Source organism: Malania oleifera, chromosome 12 (assembly GCF_029873635.1).
Source record: "Malania oleifera isolate guangnan ecotype guangnan chromosome 12, ASM2987363v1, whole genome shotgun sequence".
NCBI classification, from domain to species: Eukaryota; Viridiplantae; Streptophyta; class Magnoliopsida; order Santalales; family Ximeniaceae; genus Malania; species Malania oleifera.
The window spans coordinates 42,053,007-42,079,912 of record NC_080428.1 but is presented as its reverse complement, the minus strand read 5'-3'; the positions used below and the strand labels follow the sequence as shown (position 1 = coordinate 42,079,912).

The 26,906-nt window shown below is 37.3% G+C and overlaps 1 protein-coding gene across 1 annotated transcript; it reads right to left on the bottom strand.

Moving 5' to 3' along the window:
* Nucleotides 1-7,011: 7,011 nt before the first annotated feature.
* LOC131145016 (protein SRG1-like) lies at nt 7,012-14,691 on the bottom strand. The gene is made up of 4 exons (XM_058094043.1): nt 14,176-14,691; nt 13,521-13,768; nt 12,400-12,724; nt 7,012-7,522 (listed from the first exon to the last, which is right to left on the bottom strand). The coding sequence occupies exons 1-4, from the start codon at nt 14,440-14,442 to the stop codon at nt 7,241-7,243; spliced, it is 1,122 nt and encodes a 373-aa protein (XP_057950026.1). The 5' UTR covers nt 14,443-14,691; the 3' UTR covers nt 7,012-7,240.
* Between the last annotated feature and the right edge of the window lie 12,215 nt (nt 14,692-26,906).

Below are 26,906 nucleotides of genomic sequence, written 5' to 3'. Positions count from 1 at the left end.
CAGGTTCGGTTGCCCAAAGCCTTACGATTTTAACATAAGGTCCATTCTTTTGATTTTACTTTGACCCCTGATAACATGTAAAGTATAGTGGGGCTTTGTGCACAAATGTGGTAACCTATGGTCTATCTAAGGTCATTCGGAGTATATTTTCCTACCATGCATGATGCAGATTATTACAAGTCATATAGTGTTATAGTTCATAATTAATTACATCCCAAAATGAAGAACATAAAAACATAATTACAAATAAGATACAATATTCTTTAGTCTTCTATAATATCACCATACGCCATCATGATATAGCATTCATTTCAATTCCATACGTAGAGTGAATCTGCATGCAAGCCTTAGTGCAAATATCAGTACTAAGTGTATTTGTCATTATCAAAACGGGATATGACCAACTAGGTCAACAATCTCCTGCTTTTTGATGATGCCAAATATTTTATGCAAAAGTGGGCACAACCAAGAAAGGCTCCCCCTGCCTATATGCATAAAGAGAATTGAAGCTCAAATAAATTTAACTAATTCAATTAATTAATGTACCTAATGTACTCAATTTTGCCTCTTCTCCCCCTTTTTGCAACAGCAAAAAAGGATAAGAATAAAGAAGTATAAATAATTTAGGCAAACAGTGAGTAATAGTCATTTAGATACAAGAAATAATTTGGGAATTTTTCTGAAAATTTTGGCAGCACATTGTTTGAAAATAGAGCATTTCCCAAGATAAATCTTTACCTAAGTGACCTATTGGAGTTCAATAAAATAATGTTCAACATTTCCAACAACTCAAATAGTTCAGTATTTAACAACTCAATTCATTAAGTCAAAAAGATAGTATGATCATGCATCTCAAAATGACTAAAGGATACCAGTTGTTGATACCAATTGTTGATACCACTTGTTAATACCAATTGTTGGATATTTATGTTTTCCCACAAGATATAAATTTTAGTGATGCATGAAGTGTGATGCATTTAACATTTCAAAGCCATATAATTCCAAGAGAAGTGGCTCCCCCTTATATTGTGCATTCTTTTTAATCTTATAACTTGAGCAAAAGACACAAGTGTTTTAAACATTTATGAGCACATATCATGACAAAATATTTTCATTTTAGTTCTTTTTTTTTTTTTTGAAAATTTGATTTCAAAAGAAATCCCCCTTTATAAATTTGATACAAATTATTATTTTGGGGATACAATTTGCCACAAGATGTTGAATTTAAATCTAGCAAAGTGATTGAAGAAAGCTAGAATAAATGATAAAAAATATTCATGATGCACAAAAAGAATGAGGCTCTAAAATCACAACCTAAGTTGAAAATGTTTAGTTTTATAAAACCGTAGGATGTGTGTGTAGTGAATTTGGAAAAATGTTGGCAGCACTTCGTTTAAAAATACAACTTTTCCCAAAATCACCTGCCAATTATAAAGCATTTAAATATATGCACAAACTTTAGATGATTCAAATTGAATTGAGCTAAGTGCAAGAATTTTAAAATCCAAAAATATATTTTGCATGCACATCCATTTTAGAAAATGTTTGAATATTTTTGGTAAAATGTCAAACAAAAATCTGGTAGCATGCCGTCTGTAAACAAGACATTTCCAATATGAACATGCATAAAGGATTCACGCAGATAGTATATCATTCAGTTTTGAGCATGTGAGAACCTAACATTTCTACTAGCAGACAATACACATCAACTGCATCCGCCATGCAGGAGGCATCAATTAGGCAAACATATGTATATATATAAAAGTACATACAAGCTATTAAACCATCAGATATATATATAGGAGTATAAGTAGAAGACAATCACCACATAATAGTATATGTGTGTGTGGAGAGTGTATAGCAGAAAAGAAAAATAAAAAATGTTAAGTTATTACAGGCCCCAAATGTAAATGTATGTATGTAAAGGATAGGATAGATAAGATAAAATAAATGAGCAGCTGATCTCAAAGGCCCACCTCTATGTCTCCCCATCATCATGCTCGTCATCCTCATTACCACTAACCTCCATTGGATCCTCGTTAATGTCCTCATCATTTATGTCCCTCAAGCGCTCACCAAGCATGTAAAAGTTTGCCCTCACATAAGACTGGAACTTGGGGAACTCGGCGTAGAACGCATCATGCTTGGCATGGGAGGAGGAGGCCTGCTCCCTGATCTCACCCTGGATAGAGGTCTTAAGCTCCTCAATAGATGCAGTGAGACCTGTAATAGAAGCCATGATCTCAGCATTCGATGGCATGTGAGGCTGCTCTTGTGGAACCTCCTGAGGCCTTGGACCTCCCTCAGGTATGGTAGGTAACCACATGTTACCAGCAAGCTCAAACTCCATCAACTTTAGAGTAGTGGAGGATAAGATGTCTGTGCGCTTGATCTTCTTTCTGCATATGGAGTCCTCATGACTCTCTTTATGATAAACATCCTAGATAGGATGCCCCCATATGGTAGTATAATCCTCTTCCCTGCTGTCATCACGAACATCCATCTTAGGATCAGTCTAGGGAGGTCCAACTTCTTCCTTGTGAACAAACACCACATTACAAAGCAGTCAAGGTATGAGACATGATCCCTCGACCTAGACTTCAGCAAGATATTATACGATATCAGGTGGTGTACCACTTTCACCTACAGAGTCAATAACCTATAGCTGGGTGTATGATTGAGATCAAAAATAGGATGAGACATAACCAAATTCATGAACGTACTCACTATGAAATCCTTCTCATTGATCCAAGCCATGGTGGAGTTAGGACAGTCGAAGTCACCTCTTTGGATATTGAACATCTCAACCAAATATGTATCAGTGAACTAAATGTCAATCTCAAACACTCGAGGGTAGCATCCCTGGTCATCCTACCCAATATTGACATAGAATAGCCTGACAAGGTTGGGGTAGATCCCCCTAAGCTTGAAGCTAATAAACTCATACCACCCCTAGTATCTCAACATTTCTAGTACATTATCAAAGTAGGTTTGCATAAACTGAATATCCAGAACCTTACCTAGTATGGGCTCTTTGAACCGGAAGACCTTCTCATACTTGATCCATCTTTCAAGCGTACGGAACCATTGCTAAAGAGCAATGCTTGACTTTATGCATCTTTGGTCTCTGGACATGATTATGAGAGGGTTTTTTCTAACAAAGAGAGTATTTTCTTTCAAGACATTTGCAATTTGTTTTTCAAAATTCCTACTTCTTCTTGAAGAATTTCATGGTCTTTTTGAGTTTTTCCCAATAGCTCCTTATTTTCCCTTTTTAAAGAGCAATTTTCTTCTTTCAAGATAAAACAAAGACAAGGTTCCTTGCCTTCCTTCCAAATTTTCTATATCTTTTCTTTCAAAGTTTCATGCTCTCTTTGAGAATCTAAAACAAACTCTTCATTTTTCTTTTACGGGATTCATTTTCTTCTTTCCAAGAGGATTCTCGTTGCTTAGACATAGCAAGCTATTTCTCAACATTTTTGTTCCTCTTTTTAACTGAAATTAATTTATCAAACAATTTCACACAACTTTCTACTACTTCATCATATGAAGGAATATATTCATCATCATCATCATCTGAACTTGTTCCTTCTTCTTCAATGGCTAAGAAGCAATGTGCTTCTCCTAGAGTGTCTTGGTGAATGACACTAGATGAATCTAAGGTGAGGTCAATTTCTTGCTTGGGATCTTCATAGGTGCTTTGAAGAAAATCCCATATTTCTTTTCCGATTTTACATTCTCAAACACGACTATATTCAACCTTACTTAAAGCACAAAAAATGAAATGCTTTGCTTTAAAATTTAATTCAACTAAATTCTTTTCCGTGCTTGACGTTGTTTCAAATTCTTTCGGTTCCCCTTCTTCATTTTTGAAGATGTAATCTCCTTTGGAGATGATCTTCCATAATCTCAAGTTTTATGATTGAATGAAGACAACCATTTGATTTTTCCACGAGAGGTAGTTGGTGCCTTCGAACAATGGTTGTTGATAAATAGATCGTCCATGTGAAGAGGTGCTCACCGAATACTCCCTTGATCTTTTACGCTCTGGATTTTACTCTGAAAAATGCAAACGTCTCTCTCTGATACCACTTGTTAAACGTCCCAGCCGGAGGAGTATATATGTGAGCCCTGCAGCGGATGTACAATATAGAGTTAGAGGCAGGGGGGGGTGAATGCCTTTTTTCGCGTATTTAAAATTTCTGTACAAAATTGAGAATTTAGGAATATTCCCAAGAGGGGGGGGGGGAGGTGAATTGGATTTTTAAAATTTCTTTGTAGCTTAGGTTTGTAAATTCCTTTGTTAAGTATTAACCCTTTCAACTTAATTTCCAACAACCACACAATCACAATAATATTGATAAGCGACCTCACAAGTACAACCAACAATCCTTTGTATAAAAAGGAATAATATCTCAATCTAAATTCTATATTTCAATATCAGCTTATTTAAATTCCAATACTTTAATAGATAAAAAATTTCCAAAATCAGAATTTTTCTTCAACAATGAATTGAGTGTATAGGGATTTGTTCCCGAGTGTAGGGAGCAACCTCAAAAATTCTGATTTCTTCAACAATCATTCCTTAAGAAACGCTCCTTAAATAAGCTCATATGAAATACAATCAAATCTTCACTCTTATCTCTTAAGGAATGATTTACACAAGATAAATGAGCAAGAGAGGATTGAGCACTTTGTGAATAAAAAACTAAAATGCAAGTGCAAAGTGTTATGTTTTGGATTCAAAGATATTTTTCACAAATATGATCAATAATAATAAAAAACCATACTAAACAAGTCTATGAACTTGTATATATAGCCAAAAACCCATTCTAGCCGTTGGGAGCAATTCCCAAACAAAACTAGCCATTTTCTAGACGTTATGGCATTGGGCATGAGACCACTGGTCCACCATTAACCTTATTTGGTCAACCATTCACCCCACCGGTCGATCAATCCCCTATACTGCTCGACCAGTCGCTTGGTTTGTGAGGATCATTTGGCTATTGGCTTAGTCTAGTCGACCATTCTCTTACTCTGGTCGATCAATGCCTTGAATTAGAAAATGTCATCAACATAAAAGTTATGGGACTTTTTCTTAGCTTTCCAAGGACGTCAAATGTGCTTTTTGGACTCTTCTAGTAAAAGTTGTGCCCCAAATACCCAAGGGTGTTCAAGAAATTTGATAGGTGCATAACTTAGGTTTTAAACCCAACCAAAAAGTCTTTTAAACACTTAAAACATTCTTGGACAAAAGTACTTGAAAGATATAAATTCTAATGAAGATTAAAATTTGTCCAAGTAAGATTTCACATTAATATAACATATCTTGAATAATGAAAAAACTTTTGAAGCTTGATTTGATATCTTATATGCTAAGTATGTCCTTTATAAAATATGCTTGACTTTCTTATGGCTTTAGGAAATTAGCAATGTTTTGACACAATTGGGACTAAGTATGAAAAGATTTATAAAACAATATGTTGAAAACTTGTCACTTTGAAAAACATGTTTGAGTTTTAGGATTCATTTGACAAACTCTTGTTTTGACTTAGAAAATTATGAATATCGAGTTTGTGACTTTAGTGCAATCCTATATACTCATGTGTCCTAGTATGCATGCATTTGCTCAACTCTTGCTCAGAAATCATGTAAGAAACAAAACGTAAGAGTTGTAGCATAAACTACCTCAAACACACACCTCATTACATATAATATAACCTAAAACATCCTTTGGTTGTGCTTGAGTCCTTCTGAGTACGTGACCTTTTGATCTTTCCTACTTCAATGGTCAACTCGGTTCGATCTTTGCCTTTTGAGCAATACATCAAGTATTCGTCCCTTGAACCTGTACTAAACATAATATGCAAAGATAGAATGCACTAGAAACAACAAGTAGGCTAATATCATCAAAATACAATAAACCATGATAGTCTAGCCGCCAAGGCTAGCATGGCTGATCAAACTTAGCTATTTAAAATTGTATCTTTTTTTTTTAACTATGTCTAAATGTTCAAACATTTTGCTATCAAATCATTTTTACTTATAGTACATATACATATATGTTCAAAAATCGTATACTAATTTTTATATAATATTACTTTGTAGGGTTTGCAGCTGTCACAACATCATAATGATGCCAGACACTACAATCGGATGTTGTTTTTAACTTTTCTTGTATTTTTGTTATTTGAATAGGAATTTTAATTTGTATTTGTATTTGAATTTTTAACAATTTATATTTTAATTTTGAATAATTTATGAATTTTTTTTTATAATTCTGGTTTAACATTATGTATGCTAAAATGTAATTATAGGTTTTATAGAAATTAATGGATGAATTGAAAAAAAAAAAATATTTGTTTTAAAGTGCTAGTGACGGTTTGAAAATCATCACTACTTATGCCCCTATCCGTCACTAATTTTGCCCCTATTAATGACGATTTTCAAACCATCACTAATAGTACCCCTACAAAGTAGTAATGACAATTTGAAAACTGTCACTAATAGTTGCACCGGTGAGCATTTGTGACGGTTTTTAAATCGTCACTAATAGTATCACTTTTAGTGACAGTTTGAAAATCGTCACTAATACTTGGGCTTTAGTGACGATTTTGAGCCAAGAAAATGTAAAATTTATAATGAAGGTCTTAGGCATTTAGTGACGGAATAAAATCGTCACTAATACTCCATTATTAGTAACGGAATAAAACCATCACTAATATTCCATTATTAGTGACGATTTTTAAAATTCATTACAATTAGTTATTGTTGTTTTAGCGACTAATTTGAAACCTTCACTAATAATAACTGAACCAACTTTTTATTATTAGTGACAGTTTTAAACTAACACTAACAACCTTATTTTTTGTAATGCTAAGTTATTATGCATTATATCAATAGAATAGTATCATGTATAAATATTGACATATAAGCACATGAGTTATAAACATATATGAAAAATAGCAATCACACATTAACATGCACAACAAATGAACATGACATGATACATACATAAAAGTGTATATCTATGTTATACATTATTAAACAAGAGACCAAATACATTTCTTTATTCATAGAGCTCGTGTTTACAATATAAATCCTAAAAAATGCACAAAGAGCACAAATCTCGAAATAGTAACACATAGAGTCAAAATATCTCTGTAATAGTTAGAATCTCTCCATAATATTCACTGATATTATCACCTTAAGTACCATTGTATAGTATGAGAGTCGAATCTTATACTTCGTGTTCTTTACTGTTCTGGCCTTCCTTATTTTGAATCCTCATGACATCCAAGTATGACTTTCCATGGAGTTCACGCGAGAAAAGTCCGTTAAAGTAATCAGTAACACCCACTCTTTTGAACAATGGTGGTGTATCTCGAGTGAGAAGACTTGGGGCAGGACCCAAGTCACCTTCTATGTTTGGGTTATAAAATGTTGCCATTGAGAGCCTCTCTTTGATGGAGTTCACTGTAGCTCGATGCTCTATGCTACGATATATTCCATTTGTCACTATCTGCATGCATGTGGTGTCGGTTAGACAGTGTACATGTAATTTTTTCTTTTTTCAGTTGGATGTTCTAAAACAATTAATTACATCTAATGTCTTGTACTTTTTTGGGATCAAAATTCTAGTTTTAAAATATAAAATTTATTATTTATAATAAACAATCTTAATTATATTTGTAACACTATTTATTTATTTATTTATCTTTTTTTATCAGTATTGTAGAGTTGTATGCCCCTTTGTAATTATTGATTTAATACGTAAAATTAATAAAAAAAAAGTCACCGTAAATTATGGGTTTGATGACCTCTACAAGAAAATGACAAATGATACAAATGCTCGAATTTAAACCACCAATTTAAAGCTTACATGAGATATACTCATAAAATCTCAATTTTTTTAAAAAAGTTTATGTCAAATCTATTCCTATAACTACTCATAATTTTTCCAAAATATCCTTATAATTATCTACAACTATTCTAAAATAATTCATTTTGATATTTTCTTTATAATTTTTAAAAATAAAGAGCCTGAGTGTCACGAGCTAAACTTGTTAAGGGCATTATGCTTGCTTGTGACCACTTGTCTCGTGTGCTTGGGATGAGTTTCCATCATGTAAATACTAGTATAGGATATTTTCTTCTAGTAGTAGTGTTTTTATATGCCAAATAAGACAGTATGATTCCTTGGTCCCTTTGATGTTTCCTAGTGTCAGGATGATAATTACATAAAAACCCTTTTAGAGGACGATGAGTGTTCATCAATCATTGTAAAACTCACTAGTTATTGTCAACATGTTTAGCCTACTTGTTTCCATCGCTAAACGCACATTGTCAATTGAGGTGTTAATAAATTGCGTATATTCAATGTTAATTGCTTGCTTGCCATTGCTTTCATGATTGCTTATGACTTCCGTTGCTATTTGAATGAATGTTAATGAAAGTGTTTTGTGAACGAATTTTGATAAATGATAGGCTGACTAGTTAAGTAAGAGTGTTTTAACTAGCGCCGAACGACCCTTCACAGTGGGGTGAAAATAGTTGGCTCGTGATACTTGGTATCAAAGCAAAGGTTCAGTTGCTATAGGAATTCAGTTACCTTCGTTGTGGGATTTGAATAGCTTTGGTAAGTGACCATGGCACCAAACAATGTTGAGAGAATCAGAGTGCTGGAAACACAAGCTGAGGCAACAACCAACACTATGGCCGCGGAGGTAGCCCAGATGAGGGAACTTGTTGATGAGATGTTAGAGGACTGTTGCTATACAATGGAAAATTTTCATTCGCGGATGGTTGATTTGGATGAAAGGACAAATGTGATGGTTCTTTCTATAGGGAACTCCAACACTCCGAGAGTTAGCAAGACCAAGTTACTAGAACCCAGAACATATGGGGGTGCCCATGATGCCAAGGAGTTAGAGAACTTCTTGTTTGATATGGAGCAGTATTTTAACATTGTGAGGATGGCCTTAGAACAAGTGAAAGTGGATACTGTGACCATTTACTTGGTTGGTGACGCCAAACTGTGGTGGCGTACCAAGTACAAAAAAATTAAAAATGGAAGTTATGTCATCAATAGTTGGGCAAACTTGAAAAGAGAGCTTAAGACCCAATTCTTTCTAGAGAATGTTGAGTATAACACAAGGAAAAAGTTGAGAGACCTCAAGCAAAGTCGGTCAATCAAGGAATATGTGAAACAATTTTTTTTTTTTTTTTTATGTTAGATATTCGGGATATGTCGGAGAAGGATAAGCTGTTTTATTTTCTTGAGGGGATGAAACTGTGGGCAAGAATTGAACTTTATAGGCAAAGAGTTCAAGACTTGTCTACTGCACAAGATGCTGTGGAACGCTTGACTGACTATGCTGGTGATACTTCGCTTCGTCCAAAGGGTTTGGCAGAGAGGGAAACAATGGAAAGTCTTTCAAGAAAGGTAAACCCAAGAGTGGGGGAGCTGACTCTAAAGCATAAACCTTGAAGGGAGCTTCATCATATTAAGGGTTCAACACACCCAATGGAAAGGGGAAGAGCAAAATTTCGAGCTACTTGTGTGGAGGACCTCACAAAGTGAGTGAGTGTCAACACAAGGGATTACTCAATGCCTTACAAGCTTATACTTTGGGACAAGTGGTGGAAAGCGAGGAAGATGATGATGCCCTGTGGGTGGGTTTAGTGCGGTTGGTGAGCGCATTGAAAATTTGCAAAAACACCGAAAGTTATATGATCAAAAGGGTTAATGTTTGTGGACTTGAGGATAAATGGAAAGTGTACCCGCGCTATGCTGGATACGGGGGCTACTCATGATTTTGTTTTGCAAGTGGAAGTATGGAGACTCAACTTATCCTTAGAGAAGGATACAAGACGCATGAAATCAGTTAATTCTGTAGCCTAGCCTACTCTAGGAGTAGCCAAGTAAGTGACTGTAAAACTTTGATAGTAGGAAGGTCATGCGAGTTTCACAATGGTGCCATTGGAAGACTTTCCAGTCATTCTAGGAATTGAGTTCCTAAGGGGGATGAGGGCAATGCTGATGCTTTCGGCTGGTTCCCTATGTCTGATGGGAGATCACTCATGCATGGTTCAAGTCGTTGCAACAAAAGAAGACGATTGGAAGTCCCTTTTAGCCATACATCTCAATGAGGAATTGAGAAAAGATGAACATACACATCTTACCACGGTGGCGGTAGATGAAAAAGTAGGCCAAGAGCTAGAGCCTACAACCATCGAAGTGGTGTTGGATGAGTATAAGGAGGTGAAGCCGGATAAGCTACCTCACAATTTGCCTTCATGATAGACTGTGGAGCATGGGATCAAGTTGTTGTCAGAAGTGAAACCAGCTGCTAAAGGGCCATGTCGGATGGCGCCTCCAAAGATAGTAGAGTTGGGGAAACTTGATATATTGGAAGCGGGATATGTTCGCCATTCCAAATCACTGTTGGAAGCATCAGTATTGTTTTGGAGGAAACATGAAGAGCTTCTATGGAAGGTGTTCGACAAGTTGAGGGGAAACAATCTGTATGTGAAGAAAGAGAAGTGCTCTTTCGCTTAGTGGAGCAAAAAATTCCTTGGTCATGTGGTTGAATAAGGTTGTATCTGGAGGGGTATGGAGAAGTTAAGGATGATTCAAAAATGGAAGATTCCCATGACAGTGAAAGAGTTGCGTTCCTTTCTTGGCCTTGCCAACTATTACAATAAGTTCATTGAGGGGCATTCGCAGAGAATGACTGTAATGAGAGGACTACTGGAGAGGTATTATTGGCCACATATACAGGATGATGTGGTTGATTATACCAGGACTTGACTCACTTGCCAACAAGAAAAGGGGGAGCGGAGGAGGTATGGTACGTTCACTGCCGCACCAAAGTACTATTCGGAAAAGAAGACGACACAATTGTTCCTTGTGACTGTTGTGAAATATTGGCGTGTTCCCCAAGTTATTATTTGTGTCCAAGAGTTAATGTTAACTGAAAACTTCTTGACATAATTTTTCAGGATATTCAAGTCGCATCTTGACATCTCTTTGAGTTATCATTGATAGACAAACGGACAGGAAAAGAGATTCAGAGAGCTACTAGAAGAGTACTTGCACCATTTTATCAATGATAACTAGAAGAATGGGGTGCAACTACTTGATGTGGCTCCATTTTGTGGCAATGCCCAAAGGAGCTCAACAACCAAAAAGAGCCCTTTTGAACTTGTTACAGGCCAGCAACCGTTGTTACCTCACACAGTGGGCGAGCAGTACAGATGAAGGAATCCTAAGGCGTACATCTTCACTAGAGAATGGAGACAGAATGCAGAGTTTGCCTAAGGCTATCTGAAGAAAGGTTCTAAGTAGATGAAGAAGTGGGTACATTAGGGGAGAAGGCTGCAACACTTTAACTATATGAAAGTGCATCATGTGTTTCGTGTCACCTGCCTAAATTCATTTAACGCTGACACCGATGATCTGAGTAGAAGTCAGTCAAACAGAGTAGAGTTGAAGACAATGCCACTTGATAAACATGAAGTTGAAGAGATCCTTGCAGAGAGAGAATTCAAATCCTCGAGGAAGGAATTCCTAGTGAAGTGGAAAGGGCCATGGTGATGAAGAAATCGATTGGAATTCTAGGAAAATATTCAACCGTTCGTGGACAAACTTGAAGTATACCTACTGCCAAAGTCTACGAGAAAGTCGACCACATATATGGGGGAGTGTCACTAGCTAAACTTGTTTAGGGAATTATGTTTGCCTGTGACGGCTTGTCTCATGTGCTTGGGGTGGGGTTCGATTATGTATATACTAGTCCAGGGTTATTTTCTACTAGTGGTGTCTTTGTATGTCAAATAAGGCAGTATGACTCCTCACTCACTTTGATGTTTTCTAGTGTCAGGATGATAATTACATAAAAAACTCTTTAAGGGAGGGTGAGTGTTCATCAGTTATGGTAAAAATCACTAACTATTTTCAACTTGTTTAGCCTACTTGCTTCCCTCGCTAAACACACATTGTCAATAGAGGTGTTAATGAATTGCGTATATTCAATGTTTATTGTTTGCTTGCCACTATTTTCATGATTGCTTATGACTTCCGCTGCTATTTGAATGAATACTAATGAAAGTATTTCGTAGATGAATGTTGGTTAACGATAGACTAACTAGTTAAGTAAGAGTGTTTTAACTAGCGCCGCATGACCCTTCACAAAGGTGTGAAAATGGTTGGCTCATGACATTGAGCTACATGGCTAGTTTTTTAACTATAAAGACACCAAAAAAAAAAAAAAAAAACTAAACTCAAGAGGAATAGTCCGAGTTTATTATAATTATTATTATGATTATTTAATTTTTTTGATAGATGAATAACTAAATAATGTTAAAGTTGAGCAAAGACAAATATATATTAATTACCTCCAAAATGTCACCGACATTAACGACAAAAGCATTGGGGAGGGGATGAACAGGAATCCACATGCCATCCTTTTTGACTTGGAGGCCTTCCATTTCGTTGATCTGGAGAAGAATGGTGAGGCCGACGGCATCGGAGTGGGGGTTGAGGCCGATGACCGTGTCAGGCTGTGGGCATGGAGGGTAGTAGTTTATTCTTATTGCCTGCATCCCTTCTTCAAACAACTCTCTCATGTCGCTGCCCTCCATTTTCAGAGCCCTTGCCATTTGGTCAAGAATTTTTATCGCCAGTTCTTTCATTTCTCCCAAATAGGCTTCCAGTGCATCCCTACATGCATGATCATGATGAAGTGGAGGAAGAGAGTTAATTTATCATTTGCAGCAAAGGCAAAAGGCTACACTTCGCTGATAGGACTATCCCCATAACCATTTTTCGTAATTAAATATTTCACATCTATAAATTATGTCATATTTAAAAGAACCCACAGGCCACACACACACACACACATATATATTTCTTTACTAGCCTAAACTAATAATGAGTCTTTATCTATTTAATTTAAATCACCATAATACAAAAGCACATTACTAAAAAAACTACATTTAAAAATTCCCCATAGAATGAAATGTTTAGAATACTTTTGTTCACTCATAATTTAAGAAAAAATGTCCACCATAAGCCTAAGCCTACTAATAATATCTAAAACGTAAATATGTGTGATTAACACAAAGTTAAATCATAATTACTTACAACTATACTTTTCATTTTTAATACTTAAATGAAAAAGAATAATGAAATTGACTTATTATTCCGGTAAATTAGTTCAATATTTAAAAAATTCACATACCATTGTTTTAAAAATAAAAATATCAATTAAATTTATTAAAATATTAGAATTCAAGTTTAGGTTAAATTTAACTTTTCAGATTATATTTTAGTATTTAAGTGAAAAAAAAATGGATGGATCCAATCATTATTCTAATTAAGTTTCCAAAAAGTCTTGGAGTTTAAAAATATATTAGTTAAATAAAAATATTAGTGATAAATGTCATTTTCTTTGTTATTATATCAAAACAAAGTCAAATTTAATTGAGAGAGAGAGAGAGAGAGAGAGAGAGAGAACCTGAACGGGAGGGGAAGATTGGGGAACAAGTGGGGCTTCCTGTAGTGATGTGGAAGGGTGATCATGTAAAATATGTCAGCCCAGTCAAGCTTCTGCTCCTCTGATACCACAAATGCTTGACCAAACCCCTCCATCTCTCCTGCCTGCTGCCAATACTTCTTCTTCTCCTCCATTGGCAGCTTGAAGAACTCTTCAATCTCTGCCTTCACTTTCTCCACCAAACCCCACTCCACCCCATGATTTATCACCTTCACATACATGAAAGCTGGGATTAGCATCACGAATCCCAAATCTTATTAAAGGGGTTCAATAATTCATCTCATGTATGTGTGTGTGTGTGTGTCTATATATATATATATATATATATATATATATATATACAGAGAGAGAGAGAGAGAGCCTCTCCATTTTATTTTTTTGAGTTCATTTCAAGACGCAATCATAATGTAAGTTCTACGTTATTGATCATGTTTGATTTCAGATACCCATCATCTACTTCGGAACTTATGACATAAAATTTGCATACTCTAGCCACTGATTGTTCTTGGAGACATGCATAATCTCTCTTTTAACTGGTAAACAAGTTTGGGAATTTGAAGTGTGAATAATTAAAGTAATTAAATAGATTTTGATCATATATAGAGATGCATGCTACCTGGAAGAAACCCCACTCCTTGCACGCGCGGTGCATCTTCTGCAGCTCAGAATCCAGGGTCTGTTCTTCGTCGCCGGAAAGTAGGTTATGCATGTCAACGACGGGGATTTCGGGCAGGGGGAAAGCGTTGGACACGAAGGGAGGGTCTTGTTCCGGACGTAGATACCTTGCCGGCACCGTCTCCGGTTTCTCCTTTGCCAGCTCCTGCACGCATGGCACCGCCAGAGATGTCCCCAGCGTCGTCTTCGTCGTTGTTTGCTTTCCCATGTCCACCTGTCACTAGCAATATCACTCTCCCAGTGCGTGCGGGTACAAGGTGGGCGATTCTACTTGTTACTTAAAAGCTAGAGCTGTGCAAAGGATCAGACGGTGTACATTGAGTTTGAAAACTGTTCATTTGACGGGGAAAAAAAAAAGAAGAAAATCCCTTTTTATTTGAATGCGCCGCCGCCGCCCCTGGACATGAACCGCACCAGTGAATTCATTGAATTCAGAAGTCTCTGCTTTTGCTGGAAATGAAAGCAATTTTGTATTGTTTGTCTTTTTTCATTGCAAAATTTGGAGTTGTTGAGTGTTTGGTATTTGATGGAGACAGCCACTACGTATAAAAATAATATTAAAAAATAAATAAATATAGTTGAACCAAAAGGAAAGTTATAGGTAAATATTATAGCTTTTATTTTGAGAACTAAACTAATGAATAATGATGCCAGTCTTGGTGTTTTCTGTTGCTTGTTTTTAAAAACGCTGTCACAGGAAGTTTTGTGTAAAATATAATAATTTTTTAGGTAGCTGTTTGCAATTGTTTTTTTGAAAAGAGTTTTAGACCTAGCAACATCTACATGGAAAACTCACACACGTCAATTTTAATTTTCTACAATCTCGTGATAAGTAAACCTAACAATATAATTATTTTTATCTCAATCAAATCTATATTTTATTTTGAACAAATTACAATATAAGTCCCTACATTTAACTAAATTGTGCTTTTATTCTTATACTGTGTTTGGAAACATAGAGTTCATACATTGGGTAGATTTGGATAGATTCAAACAAAATTTAATATAATTTTGTATTATATCTTGTTCAATCCATGCAAATCCAAAGTAGAAATGTCTCCCAAACATAATATATAATTAAGAATTTTATATACCAAGTAGATTGAGTGAACATAAGTTATGATTAGGGTTGACAAAACGGATTGGGTTTGGACAGATTGCAAACATAAACGGGTCAAATTGTAAATGGTTTAAATCGATCACAACCCTATAAACTTTAACCAGTCCGTTTATTAAATGGATGGGTCACAGGTTACCGTTTAGCATTAATAAAATAAAATTATCAAAGCTTAGGGGAAGCAAAACGGGTGGGCGGGCCGGGTTCAGGCGGGTCGTCAACGGGTCGGGTCATAAACGGGCTGGGTCATAAATGGGTTAATGTTAAATGGATCATACATATGCCAACCCTGACCCGCTCGTTTAATAAACGGACGGGTCACGGGTCAACCGTTTAATAAATAATTATATATTTTAATTTTAAATTTTATTTTTTATTTTTAAAAATACTTATTTTATTTATTGAATCTAAAAAAAAAAAAAAGATGAAATATGAAAAGAAAGATGCAGAATTGCAGATTTAGGGTCTGATTGCCTGAGAGAATTGAGAGAGGGAGATTGACCATTGGTGTCGTCACGCGGAACTCAGAGTGAGAGGGAGAATTGAGATCGTGAGCTCACTGAGGTCTGAGCTGATTGGGACTTAGGAACTAAGAAGGCTGAGAGTGAGAGGGAGGGGGACGGGCTGGATAGGCAGACAGTGTGCGGCGTGGGCAACAGTGATGGCGTGTGGTGTGGGCAACGGTGATGGCGTGCGGCGTGGGTAACGGCGACGGCGTGTAGCGTGGGCGACAGCGACAGCGTGCAGCGTGGGTGACGGCGACGGCGTGCAGCGTAGGTGACGGCGATGGCGTGCGGTGTGGGCAACGGCGATGGCGCCCGACTGGGCTACTAGAATCGAGAGGAGAGGACCGAGATGAGAGGCTGAGAGAGTGAGAGGCTGAAAGCTGAGAGGCTGGGAGTCAAAGGAGAGCGAAGCAGCGAAGGCTAAAATCCAGAGGAGAGTGAAGCACCGAAGGCCGCCAGAGGAGAGCGAGTGAAGCCTGAAGGCTAGAAGAAAATAGGGTTTTTTGTTAGGGTTGCCGGGTTGGACAGAGTGAGTTAACGAAATCACGAATGCATATGATAAAAAAGATCCAAATTAACTGGTCACCCGGCGGGTGACTCGCCCGAACCCTGTTAACCCGTTTATAAACGGGTCAACCCGTGACCCGCCCAATTATTAAACGGGTCTACTTCTTTGAATCCGAACCCGTTTTAAACGGGTGGGTCCGGGTGACCCGACGGGTTATGACGCGTTTTGCCAGGCCTATCAAAGCTCATCTAACAACTCTCATCTCTCATCTTTCTTATAATTTTAAAGCAAAAAATTAAATTATCTCTCGTTGAAGGAGGAGAGATCTCTCAAATATTATCTCTCGGTTGAAATCTGAAGGAGGAAAAAGAGAAGAAGAGGCAGAAGGGAGTTAAACCTTCATGCTGGTCTTGCTAGATGAATTGGCACTGGCTGGGAGGCATTCGCTTGGCGACGGTACGACCAACGAAGACGATGAACTCCTTGACGCTGGACCTCTAGAAGTGGCCGAAATGGCTGACGTCCGCTGCGTTCGCAACGATAATCGAGTTTGATCCCTCGTTTGGATTGAATTTGTGGAGAGTGTGGTCTGTGGAGCTTGGGGGGGGGGGGGGCAACGCTTGTGGAATTGTGGTGGAGACGATTAGACGAGGACTCGAGCTCGACCGCTCAGGGAGTGGATCACAGCAGCGCACCAGTAGGAGGTAGCCAAGGTCGGGACGCCAAGGAATAGGATAAGAAGATTAGGTTTGTATGTTTGATTTGATCTCTTAGCACAATAGTTAGTAGGGTGGGCTGGGTTACCGGTTAGTGGGTAATTTATAAGACAAATAAATGGGTCACCCAGCGGCTTGACCCGTTTATAAACAGGTGGGTCATGGATTGACTCGTTTATAAACGGTTGATTTTCATGTACCCGAGCCCTCTCTTAACCGGGTGGGTCATAACCTGTTTTGCCAGGCCTAGTTATGATTGAAATACCTAAGTAAAGTTTGGGTACTTAATAACTTCCCTAAAAAACTTAGGTTACATTTTGTTAATGAAATACCTATTCTTAAGAATAGGATCTAATATACTCAAAATTAATAGGCTCATTCATGAGCAGATGTGGTTATGAAACAATCATTAACGCCCATGCATAGCCAACATACTAAAGTTAATACGCACATTAATGGGGGGAAACGATTATAAAATCGCTATTAAAAGCCCCCACATAAATGCCCTTAAATTATCTATAGCCCCTATAAACGCAATAATGTGTCCATAAATGCTATATTGAAAGAGACACAACCTCCACCACTATAAAAAGGTACTCCAAGAGGAGGTACGCATTTCATTGTTACTCACTTTTCTAGTACTATTGCAACCTGAAGCCTCCCACGGTCCTAACTTAGCATCAAAGTGTTCCCTAGAGTACACCCTAGGTTCTCCAAGCCATCTACTTTTGATTTTTTTCAGGTGGTTGCGGTCGAAAGACAATTTACAAAAGCCATTTGATTTTTTACAGCAATAGTTGGCGCCGTCTATAGGAACTCTTGGGAGGTTTTTCATCCTTGACCATGGTTGTATTGCATAAGTCAAAGTCAGAACCTACCCTGGGAAACCAGTCACCCCAGTCAATTCATTTTACACCTATAGAAAACCCTAATGTACCACTTAATGAATTTCTAGCTTTTTAGAAAATGGTGGGAGATATGTTTAATATGATCCTGTACTAGAAAAAGGATCATGGAGAACATGATCTAGAGGCTAATCAAATAGAAGTAGTGTCTGATGGGAAGGTCGAAGCCCCACGCTGACCATAGAAGACTTGGAGGTGAGGTAAGTACTCTATGATCTAAACACTAGATGAGAAGCTAGTTTGTATTCCAATAGAGAAAGATAACTAGGAAAAGTGCATCTAGATCGTGACCCAATTTTTAGATTCATTGAAAACAAAAGTTGTGATATTATTGGGCGAGTATATAGATATCTTCGCCTAGTCAATTGATGATATGCTCGGAATCGATCCTACAATCATCGAGCATAGGTTACAAACACATTTTTTAGAAAATAAAAAATATATAAAAACTTAGCTCCAACAAAGAAACCCCAAAACAATATTACTTATAACAATAATTCTCATTTTTGGGGAATTTTAGGTGGGTTTGGGTTTGAGTTTCCTCATCCAATTTGTTAATGGGTCCATGTCCAATCCCAATCCCATTGTATTCCCACCATGAAATAAAAAGAGAGATGGGCAGAAAATGACCCATATGAGGAAGAAGAAGAAAATAAAATGTTCACTATATGAAATGTCGACCTTATTGGAGCTTTGTAGAGACTCTATTCCAAATGGGGTATTAGAAGAGAGAGAGAGAGAGAGAGAGAGAGAGAGAGAGGCTTTGGGTTTTTCTAGAGAACAAAAGCCAATAAATCACTCATTCTGTAGAGCATCCCATACAAGGCAATTTATGCACGACATTTTCCATTATGCAAGGTTTGGGAATGATGTTGATCGAAATACGGTTGGAGATCATTGCACAAAAAGTCAAACATTGAAGAAGAATTTCACAAGAACAAGGCATATGCAATCTGAACATTCATTTGTGAAATCCCTACGGTTTTGTGCAATTCCTATTTTTTTATTTTTAGAAATCCCAAAAAAAAATAAAATGAGAACACGACGTGAAGCGAAGCGCCAAGATTTCTAATCTTTGTGCAACATCGATTACTTCATTGAACCACCAAGATTTTTGGTTGATGAGTCCCTAAAATGCACTATTTTAGGTCCTCATTTACCTTTGTTTTGTTTTCATTTATATTGTAATTACCCTTTGTTATCATAATTCAGAGTTATGCAAGGTTTGTTCATGTTTCAAGGAAAAATATGTTAAAATCAAGGAATTAAGCAATTCGAGAAGCCAGGGGAGTAATTGGAAAGCTCAAAGGTCAAATCATATGCTCAACCAAGCCCCAGAGCCTCAACACATCAAAGGAGAAAAGACCATGTTTGACCATGTGGGACAACCAGCTAACACAAGGGGCGACCATGTCACAAGCTGCAGACTCAAGTGTTTATACTGAAGAAGAAACGTTGCAAGGTTTGACCAAGTGATCCTATGGGGCAACCAAGTCGAGATACTGAAGCCTACTAAGACGGGAAATACCAAGAATCTCGACCAAGTGTTTGACAAAGAGACCTTGAGGGGTGATCAAGTCGAGTTCCTGAGCTGAACAGGGGATTAAGATCCTACAAGTTTCCACCAGCAAGACCTACTAGCACGACTAGGTCGAGGATGCTGAAGTTTGAATCCCTAATTTTCTAGTGAGCCTCGACTAGGACGCGACCAGTGGAAAGCATGGGTGTGACTTGGTAGACAGTGATGATCTTCTGTGTGAGATTTTGGCAGAACTTTCCTATTTTGAATTTCAAACCTTGTAAACCCTTTTGGGTATAAAACTAAGTTCCGTCTATGTGGTTAGGGTTCCTCTTTGGCCTCTTTTGGGTTAGTGACAGACCTAGAAAGCCATTGAGAACCAAATATAGAGTAGATTTACTACTTTTGATTTACATTCTTGTTCTGGTTCATGCTTGGTTTCGTAAAGGCTCATGACAACCTTCTCATTCTTTGTGTTGCCAAGTAGATTAGGATTTTTATTTGTATGCTTGATTGTTAGTGACAGACTAATGAGTTTGCAATTGAAGCCATCTTTACATGCTTTCCTTTACCTGCTTTCATTTAATTTCCATGCAAGTTTAAATCTTTGATAGTGATGATACCCTTGGGGATAGGATAGCCTAGTTAGGGATTCATTCATCTATATGGATTAGGCTACGGTTCATGTTTAGGGTGGATGCGTGATGGTTGAGATAGAATATACCCTGGCTCCTGATCGTGCTCCGGACGATTGGTGTACCTTCTCTACTCTATGCCCTCGAATGGTCCACGTAGCCGTTAGCCTAAGACGGATAGTTAACCGAATATAACGTGCGCCAAACGACAGTCCACCTGTGATTCATGATCGTAGATTCTCTTTGTAGAAGTAGTGCTAATATAGAATTTACATGCTTTTAGTAGATTGTTAGAAAAACCTTTTAAAAATTTATAATTTTTACTTTCTTTTACACAAAGCTGTAGTAAACTAGATTGGAAGTGGTGAATAACTGCACCTGAGTCCCTGAGGATCAATACCCAACTTGTCAAGCCCACATTTTCCTACCATTTTTTTTTTCTATCATTTTTTTTTTCAATACAATAAACAACAATAATCAATCATCTATCAAATATCTATGATACCATGATAACAATATCAATCCGGTCCATAGTGGAATACCAGGGATATATCTGTTCATAAATACACACTATCCTTGTAGTGGAATACATAAAGTGTCTGAGTCCCATATACAATATCAAAGTCCTATAACCTCCACATATATACATATACATCCTCAAAAATCCATAGAATACTCTAGGGGTTATACTGAACATATCCTCGACTCGAAATCACTTACCCTGAATACTAGGGTACTAGATGTCCTCTACCTCGGAGTTTGCTTCGCTTTTCTAACTGGATTTCCTGAAATGTTTAAATTCTGGGTGAGACATCTCTCAGTAAGATGGAATAAATTATTAATAGTGTGTGGCAACATGAGTTTTGATATATCATAATACATTCATTTAAATAACTATATCAACTGAGAAAAACATACAAATATGTACTCATAATCATATATATATAAACATATTTTCGTAAGCTTTCATTTCTCTTATTCAAGTTCTAGCTCATGAGTATCCACCAGCATATAACACAATGGGTCTGTAACTCATAATTGTTCATTTTTCATTTTATTTCTCATATTTATATTCTAACTTATAAGGATCCATTAGTATATAATACTATGCGTTTGTAACTCATGGATGAACATTTTTCATTTCACCTTTCACAAACATGTTCTAACACATGAGCATCCACCAGTATATAACACTATGCGTCTGTAGCTCATGATTGTTTATCATATCTGTAACATAATTATCGTGTCTGTAGCGAGGAACCATCCTGAGGAAATTCATGTCACATCGTCATGTATTCACCTCACATGACCGGGTTATGCAGCCCGAAGGTGGGACCTAACCGTGGTTGGCCAAGTAGGTTAGATCAAAATTGTACGCATTTGTAGTACGATTGGCCTACTCAATCCTGGCCTGAATCCTTGGGGGTAACTCTACTCTTCACATGCGCAATCGTCTGTCTCTGCCACAGTCTATTTAAGATGTGTGGTTGCACTAACACATATGCTAGCAATGATACCGTGTTCTCTGTATATCTCTGGTCCATTAGGGTTCTCATTCCCATATTTCTGTACTCATATTTCATCATGTCTGTATATCTCATCATGTCTGTATAATTCTCATCATTTCTATATAATTCTCATCGTTTCTGTATAATTCTCGTTATATTTGTATACATTTCATTTCATCACATCTGTATAACACATATTTGTGTATATTTCATATCATCGTATCTATATAAAACATGTCTGTATATATCACATATCGACATTTCTATATAAAACATATATGTATATCACATTTCATCATTTTTGCGTAAAACATATATGTATGTCTTATTTCATCATTTCTATAAAACATATATGTGTATCATATATATCATCACTTCTGTGTAAAACATATTTGTATTTCTTATATCTTCATATCTGTATAAAACATATCAGTATATCTCATATTATCATATCTGTATAAAAATATAACTGTATATCTCATAACTTCGTTACTGAATAAAATCATATATGTGTTTCTCATAACATCATTTCCCAGTGCAAATCATATATTTCAGTATCAATCACATTCTCAGTATAAAACTATTATTTCATGTTCTTCATGCCACACAATTTTAGACCGATAATCATAATATAATAATCATAAGGAAAATATCCATATCATAGTTTTCCAAAACCATATACAGTATTCTCAATTTCACATACTTTAAGCTAACTAGTTAATTTTTCAAAAATATCTGTTAAAATTTATTCCCTTTACCTACTCACTGAGAGGGCACCTGCTAAGATCTCTAAAGCCACGCTTGCGGCATTGGGAGCTCAAAGCCCATAAATCATTTTCCCCAGTTCAATCAACTCAACCCTAAAATTACAATCATTTAAACAGCCTTACACCCATACACTCAATTTAATCAGTTAAATACTAAGTAGATAACACAGTTATCATCCTCACCTAAACTTTGTAGTGGTGCCTGGAAACCCCAAAACACAAAATTGCTCCAATCAAATGGCATAGAATCATTGCCAGGATCCCGAGATGGTGTTTTTTTTTAACTAATTCGGGCTTAAACTGGGCACAAAATCGAAGAGAGAAGGGGTGGCAGCCATAGCCTTAGAGAGAGAGAGAGAGAGAGAGAGAGAGAGAGAGAGAGAGAGAGAATTGATTTTACTAAACTCCTTATATAGTACACTGACCCATAGCAAAGCTATCGACGATTTGCTTTGAAACCTTCAATGGTTTGGTCTTTAACCAAACCCATTTTTACTGTTCTACCCTTACTTGACTGCGGTAACTCAAAACCGTTGATGGTTTGCTGGCCTCCCACCAAAATGTTGACAATTTGGTCTACACCAAACCAAATTTCCTTCTTTTCTTTATTTTATCATTATTTAAATTTTCCGAATCTCTACATCCTTCCCTCTTTACAAAAAATTTTGTCCTCAAAATTTTCTATTTAGCACTTGCTTCAATCTTTAAGGAAAAACTCTGAAATATTATTAATTACCCTCACTTATGGCGGAGGAATACCGTGGTTACAGGGGAGGGTTCTGAGAGATTACAATCAATCACATAAAATATATACTCTCCCAAAACCATTCATAACCAAAACCAAAAAACAATCTCTACCCTACACCATATAAGCCAATAAACATTTACTGTCATTTAATTTTACTCTTTCTAGCTCAATTATGGGCCCTACTGAACAGGTGTGGATATCTCTGGCTCATCTTATCCTTTAATTCCCATGAAGTCTCCTTAACTGCATGATTACGCCATAGTACTTTTACTAGTGGGATCTTTTTAGTGTGCAGTTGCTGTTGCTTCCGATCTAGAATCTACACTGGAACTTCTTCATATAACAGAGTATCCTTAAGTTCTAGTGCCTCATAACTAATCACATGGGAGGGATCTGAGACATACTCACTCAACCTAGATACGTGGAATACGTTATGCATTCTGAATAGTACCGGTGGTAACGCTAACTTGTAGGCAACTGGATCCACTCTTTCCAATGTCTCAAATGGTCCAACAAACCTAGGGCTTAGTTTACCCTTTTTCCCAAATCTCATAACTCCTTTCATCGGTGTAACTTTCAAGACTACATTATCCCCCGCACCAAGCTCCAGCTCTCGTCGGCGGGTGTCAGTATAACATTTCTGTTAACTCAGAGCTATTTTAATCATGTCTCGGATAAGTCTAATTTTCTCAATGGTCTGTTGAAAATTTTCTGGCCCCAAAACCTGCTTTTCACCAATTTTATCCCAATGTAACGGAGATTGTCACCTTCGACCATACAATGCTTCATATGGTGCCATCCTGATGCTAGCCAGGTAGTTGTTATTATAAGAAAATTCAACCAATGACATAAACTGTATCCAACTACCACTAAAGTCTAGCACCCAAGCTCGCAGCATATCCTCCAGTATCTGTATTGTCCTTTCTGGTTGTCCTTCAGTTTGAGGATGAAATGTTGTGCTAAACATTAGCTGAGAACCCATGACTCTTTGCAAACTTTTTGAGAAATGAGATGTGAACTGTGGATCTTGGTCCGATACAATGGACATTGACACGCCATGCAGTCTCACTATCACCTAGATGTATGACTTTGTCAGTCTACTCATGGAGTAGTTAATTTTGATTGGAAGGAAATTGGCAGTCTTCGTCAATCAGTTAACGACTACCCAAATGGCGTCCTGTCCATGCAATGCCGGTGGTAACCCTGTAACAAAGTCCGTAGAAATATGCTCCCACTTCCATTTGGGAAGCGATTGCAATGATCTCGCTAGTCTCTGATGCTCAGCTTTCACCTGCTAGCATGTCAAATACTGCTCTACAAATTCAACGATTTTTTTCTTCACATTACTCCACCAAAAAGACTCCTAAATATCCATGTACATCTTAGTGTTTCCAGGATGCACTGTATAAAAGGATCGATGTGCTTCCTCCAGGATAATTCTCTTAATCTCAGCATCAGCATGTACACATAATCTGGTACGGAACCTCAAAGTTCCATCATTTGTGATATTAAACTCTTCTCTCTGACCATTTTGCACTTTATCCATAATTTTCATTAATTCCACATCTTTCATCTGAGTAGGTTTAATTCTTTCCTATAAAGTGCGCTGAAGTACCAGATTAACAATGAGTTCCTGGTGATTTCCCTTTACCAGCTCCACACAAAGCTTTTCTAAATCCATCTTGATCAGATGCTGAGTCACCATTGCTGATACTGATGAACCCACTAGTTTCCGACTCATAGCATCAACTACCACATTAGCTTTTCCTAGGTGATAACTGATGGTGCAGTTATAATCTTTAATTAGCTCCTCTACCTCTTATTTAATTCTTTCTGTGTGAAAAAGTACTTCAGGCTCTTATGATCTGTGAAGATCTCACACTTACCCCCATACAAATAATGCCTTTATATTTTCAATGCATAAACCACCGCTGCTAACTCCAGATCATGGGTAAGGTAATTCTTTTCATATTTTTTAAGCTGTCGGGAAGCATAAGCTACAACCTTCCTTTGTTACATCAGCACACATCCGAGCCCTTTGTATGACGCATCATTATAGATTACAGAACTCTCTTCTCCCGAAGGAATTTTCAGAACTAGTGCAGAGATGAGTCGTTGCTTCAACTCCTAAAAACTCTGTTCACACTAATTTGTCCATTCAAACTTCACACTTTTCCTAGTCAATTTTGTCAAAGGGTCTGACAATTTAGAGAAGCCTTCTACAAATCGATGATAGCATCTTGCCAATCCCAAGAAACTACTAAGCTCTTGCAGATTTTTCGGTCTTGCCCTGTCCACTACCGCCTCAATCTTGCTTGGATCCATGGAAATACCACCCCTGGACACCACATGTTCGAGGAAAGTGACTTGCTTCAACTAGAACTCATACTTCTTGAATTTGGCATACAACCTTCTTTCTTTCAGTGCTTGAAGAACTATTCTCAAATGTTCCTTGTGCTCTTCAGGGCTCTTTGAATACACCAAAATATCATCAGTAAAAACCCCAATGAACTGATCCAGGTACTCATGGAAAAATCCATTCATCAAATCCATGAATACTGTAGGAGCATTTGTCAGTCCAAACGACATAACTAGGAACTCATAATGGTCATACCGAGTTCAAAACGTTGTTTTCAGAATATCTTCTTCCCTGAGCTTTTGATGCTACCCAGATCGTGGATCAATCTTTAAGAAAGTCTGTGTCCCCTGTAACTGGTCAAACAAATCATCAATACGGGGAAGCGGGTATTTATTCTTAATGATCACTTTATTTATCTCTCTGTAGTCGATGTACATTCTCATCGATCCATATTTCTTTTTCACAAATAATACCGGAGCTCCCCAGGGTGACACGTTAGGCTTGATAAACCCCTTTTCTAACAATTCGTGTAGCTGTTTTTCCAACTCTTTTAGTTCCACTAGTGCCATTTTGTACGGCACTTTAGAAATTGGCGTTGTTCCTAGAGTTAGGTCAATAGAAAACTCCACTTCACGATCAGGAGGCAATCCCGAAAAATCCTCCGGAAAGACATCAGGAAAATCTCTCACTATTGGGGTATCTTTCAACTTTAGTTTCCCTTTCAATGCTTCCTTTGCACAAGCTAGGTTCCTGGCATCCTTCCATAAGCAACCTCCTCACCTGAATTGCTGATAATATTTGTGACAGGGTACGCACACATGTCCCCACAAATTTGTACTCATATTTTCATAGAGATCTGAATACTACCTCTTTCTCATAACAGTCAATACTGGCATAGTTGGTAGTTAGTCAGTTTATCCCCATAATTACCTAAAAACCATGCATGTCTAGAACTACCAAATTAGCTGGCAAGGACCTCCTCTAAATATTGATTGGACAGTCTTTAAGTACCTTCCTACACAACACTACAGTCCCAGTTGGCGTAGCCACTAATAAATTGTCATCTAGTGGTTGAGTTTCTATTCCACAGAACTTGATAAACTCTCGGGCTATGAAGGAGTAAGTCGCCCTTGAATCAAATAAAACAATAGCGTTATATGGCAAAATTGAAATAATACATGTCACTACATCGTCTAATGCCTCAGCGTCTCTTAGTGTCAGAGCATAGGCTCACGCTGAGACGGTATTCCTCTACTAACCGCCTTGGGGTGCCTGATTATCTCCTTAGTACGTTCAAGGAGTAGGCGCATTACCCAGTGGTGCATGATAATCTCGTGCTATGTGTCCAGGTCGAATGCATCGATAACAAATCACCTCTCTAACC

What these genes read in the sequence shown, in the direction of transcription:
- LOC131145016 (XM_058094043.1), bottom strand. Translation starts at nt 14,442, where the DNA reads ATGGGAAAGCAAACAACGACGAAGACGACGCTGGGGACATCTCTGGCG. An exon ending in AGGAGTGGGGTTTCTTCCAG is followed by an intron (nt 13,769 to 14,175) that starts GTAGCATGCATC and finishes ATGTATGTGAAG; the next exon opens with GTGATAAATCATGGGGTGGA. An exon ending in ATGTCGGTGACATTTTGGAG is followed by an intron (nt 7,523 to 12,399) that starts GTAATTAATATA and finishes ACATGCATGCAG; the next exon opens with ATAGTGACAAATGGAATATA.